This window comes from Cyprinodon tularosa, unplaced genomic scaffold (assembly GCF_016077235.1).
Source record: "Cyprinodon tularosa strain WSP-4 unplaced genomic scaffold, ASM1607723v1 ctg73, whole genome shotgun sequence".
Taxonomy (NCBI): domain Eukaryota; kingdom Metazoa; phylum Chordata; class Actinopteri; order Cyprinodontiformes; family Cyprinodontidae; genus Cyprinodon; species Cyprinodon tularosa.
The window spans coordinates 1,181,810-1,185,289 of NW_024039485.1; the positions used below are offsets into that span (position 1 = coordinate 1,181,810).

The 3,480-nt window shown below is 41.5% G+C and overlaps 1 protein-coding gene across 1 annotated transcript; it reads left to right on the plus strand.

The window, feature by feature from the left end:
- The first annotated feature begins 1,368 nt into the window (after nt 1-1,368).
- On the plus strand, nt 1,369-3,480 carry hoxa11b (homeobox A11b). Its single transcript, XM_038269567.1, has 2 exons — nt 1,369-2,129; nt 2,985-3,480. The coding sequence occupies exons 1-2, from the start codon at nt 1,406-1,408 to the stop codon at nt 3,215-3,217; spliced, it is 957 nt and encodes a 318-aa protein (XP_038125495.1). The 5' UTR covers nt 1,369-1,405; the 3' UTR covers nt 3,218-3,480.

Below are 3,480 nucleotides of genomic sequence, written 5' to 3' on the forward strand. Positions count from 1 at the left end.
TGTATTGTATTGTAATTTGGTATTTTTGGCTTGGTGGAAATTTTTATAAACATCAAAACTCGCTATTAGTATTTTTGCTTTAGTATTACACTTAAATTATGTTGAATTAAAAAGTGTAAGCCTGCAAAAAAAAAAAAAAAAAATAATCTATTTAATGTAATTTCATGGGATAGTGTGATTTTTTTTTTCATTCTAAAGATTAATTTTGCTTGTACGTTTTTATCATGCGTTTCAACGATTTTATAACATTCCTTAAAAAGGCTGGAGTGTCCGATCTGAGACCCTTTAGTCCATTGTTTGCAGGAAACTAGCTGAGAAATCATACTCCATCTTTTATCAGAAACTTCTACATTAAAGCAATCAGACTTTTTTTTAAATCAAATTTTAAGTTTTATTCCCTCTAAATGTCAGCATAAAATAAATTACAATCATAAAATGGTAGCAGTATACCAACATAAAGATATCTTGAGACAGATCTGAGAGACTTTTTTTGCGCAAAAAAATAAAACCCAAAAAATAAAAAACAGAATTGCGATGTATCCGCATTAACTATGCATACTTGACATGCAATGACGATTACAAAGGGATTTGTTTGAGGCAAATATGCCGTGTCCAAAGGTTTACATCGGGGCGTTGCAATCAGAGAGAGCGTGGCAGCCTTCTCTTTGCGTCTGTTATTCATAGCTCATGACCGTCTGCATTGAACGTGAAACTCAAGCTTTGCCATGACCACGTAGATAATCACCTCATCATCCATTGATTTGGACTTTTACTTCGAATAATCATGTCTGCGACCTGTGCAGCTTCACCTAAAATTAGTAGCTACATGAAGTTGGTAGTGGTCTTTTTTTAGTTGTCATGCTCCAAAGAAATGTCAGCGACAAAAGGGGATATGCGCCTGTCGCTCCAGTCATTTAGAACATGGGCCTTGATTGGTCTTTATATAGCCTATTAGATAGATTGCGTGCATCTTCTGCTCTCCAGATATTTCTTTATGCATGAGTAACTCATAAGCTGGATCAAACACAAGATTTCTGCATTTTGCTCAAACAAAAAAAGGACTCCAAGGGGTTTAGAAGATAGGGGAGGTGAGGCGTTTTGTGTGGAAACAAAAAGGTTAAGAAAAAGGTGGCCGGTGCAACAGCTTGGTGTGAAGCTGAACATGCATTGTGTTTTTCGTGTAAATCAGGAAGAATTAACCCTGATTGTAGCAGTAGGCCTTACATGCGGACCTCCAAAAAAATGTCCAAAATGCTCTTAAAAGTCCCCCGGCGCTGTCTCGTTTCTATATGCAAAGATTGGCTTTTCCAGCTGCAAAACTATTAGACTCATATAGCCAACACACGTCGAGACGTAGGCTATTTGTCATATTGTGCCAGTGGTCACATGGCTTTGGCCCTCAGGAATGGATGGAGATGGATCCCTCACGTCAGCTTGTACGTCTAAGGGTTTCTGCTCCACCAGTCTGCCTCAAAGTGGCTGGAGCGCAGCCTCGCGCAGGAACAATGAGAGGATTATTACCATAGAGCGATCCCAGCTGCAGAATATGGATTTTGATGAACGGATGTCTGGTTCCAGTATGTATCTACCGAGCTGCACTTATTACGTCTCCGGAGCGGACTTCTCTGGTCTCCCTCACTATTTAACTCAGAACCAGTCATCCTGCCCAGTCAGCTACCCTTACCAGTCCTCAGCGCTGACACAGGTTCCATCAGTGAGAGAGGTGGCTTTCAGAGACTATGGGATCGATGCTACCAGTAAATGGCACCACAGCAGGGGGAGTCTCCCACATTGCTACGCCGAGGATGTGGCGCACAGGGACAGCTGGGCGAGCCCGACCTCCAGGGGGGCAGAGATGCTGGTGAAAGCCGGCCACTCCGGCTCACCCAGCCAGACCCCTGGCTTCTGCGGCAGCGTCGGGAGGAACGGCGTCCTGCCTCAAGCTTTCGATCAGTTCTTCGACACGGCGTACGGGAGCGCGGACGGCGGCGCTGGCGCGGCGGCGGACCCAGAGAGAGGTAGCAAAACGAGCCCGACTCACAATCACCCGGCTTCGGACACGGGGGAGAGCTGCAGCCCGGAGTCACCATCCAGCCACAGCGAGGAGAAGCAGAGCAGGAGCTGCACCAGTGAGTGAGGAGAGGAAAAAATGTCTAACGCTGCTGCTCTTAAAGCTTTTTTATATGCAGTTTTATAAGCACGCGAGGTTTATGGAGGGCTCGGTAACAAAACTGTTATAAACTACAGCATCACGTGCTTGGGATTGAAATTGGCCGTGAAGACATTTGCGTAAAGTTTGCCTTACGAATTTAAACAAGATTCCTCTTGTCACCAATGCACGTGCTGTGGCATCTTATTTTTCTTGTTGTTAACAGAAAATTAATTGTATTTGTATCATAAAAACTCTGATATGATATTTTAGAATTAAAAATAATAGACTCAAATTAATTTGATAAATTGCTTTTCTAACAGCCTGCAAGGACTGAATTGCATCAGTTCAACGCATAAAATGCTTGATTAATTTATTTATTTGTTGAAGTTTTATTTATAGTGTTTTTTTTTAATAAAATATGAAATTAAACTAATGCACATGATCTTTTTTTTGTCAAAACAAGCTTTGATGGATTGAATTTTCGCTCAAAAAAAAAAGCTGAAACAGTTTCAGTTCTACAGAAGAGATAATACATCTATTTGACCAACAGAAAACTCCGATGCTATGTAAATATGAGGTTTTAAAGGATTTGAAAATGGTTTCAATACTTCCGACAACCCAAATGCTTTACTCTGAGTCATAGTCTTTATGTACACAAGTCGCTCCTGCGGGCCTGAGAACAGGAGGGGGGCACTTGAACTCCAAAGCCTGTGTGTTGCAGGACCACCATGACCGGGAATTATGGTGAAAGAAGCAGCCCTGTGATTTCACATCGTTGAACTGCATCTGTAAAAAACATTCAGGTCTAATCCATGTTTATTCTGTTTTGCAGGTGGCCAGAGGACGCGCAAAAAGAGGTGTCCGTACACCAAGTACCAGATCAGGGAGCTGGAGAGGGAGTTCTTCTTCAGCGTCTACATCAACAAGGAGAAGCGCCTGCAGCTCTCCCGGATGCTTAACCTGACGGACCGTCAGGTGAAAATCTGGTTTCAAAACAGGAGAATGAAGGAGAAGAAACTGAACAGAGACCGTTTACAGTACTACAGCACAAACCCTCTGCTCTGAAAACGGAGAAACGAACAAAGACTGCTGATGAGCGCCTTCACTCCAAAAGAGAGAGACAAAAAATGACTTTTTTCATTGTTAAATATCTTTATTATTTTAAAAATCTCCTAAAAATATACAATTAACCCTGAGCTGTGTTTAATTATTATTATTATCATTATTATTGTTATTCCTTTCTTCCTGTTTTTAAGGTTAAGCAGGCACAGAAAGATCAAACCCAGAAAACTGTACTTAATTTTCTAAATAAAAAAAGTTTCCAGATA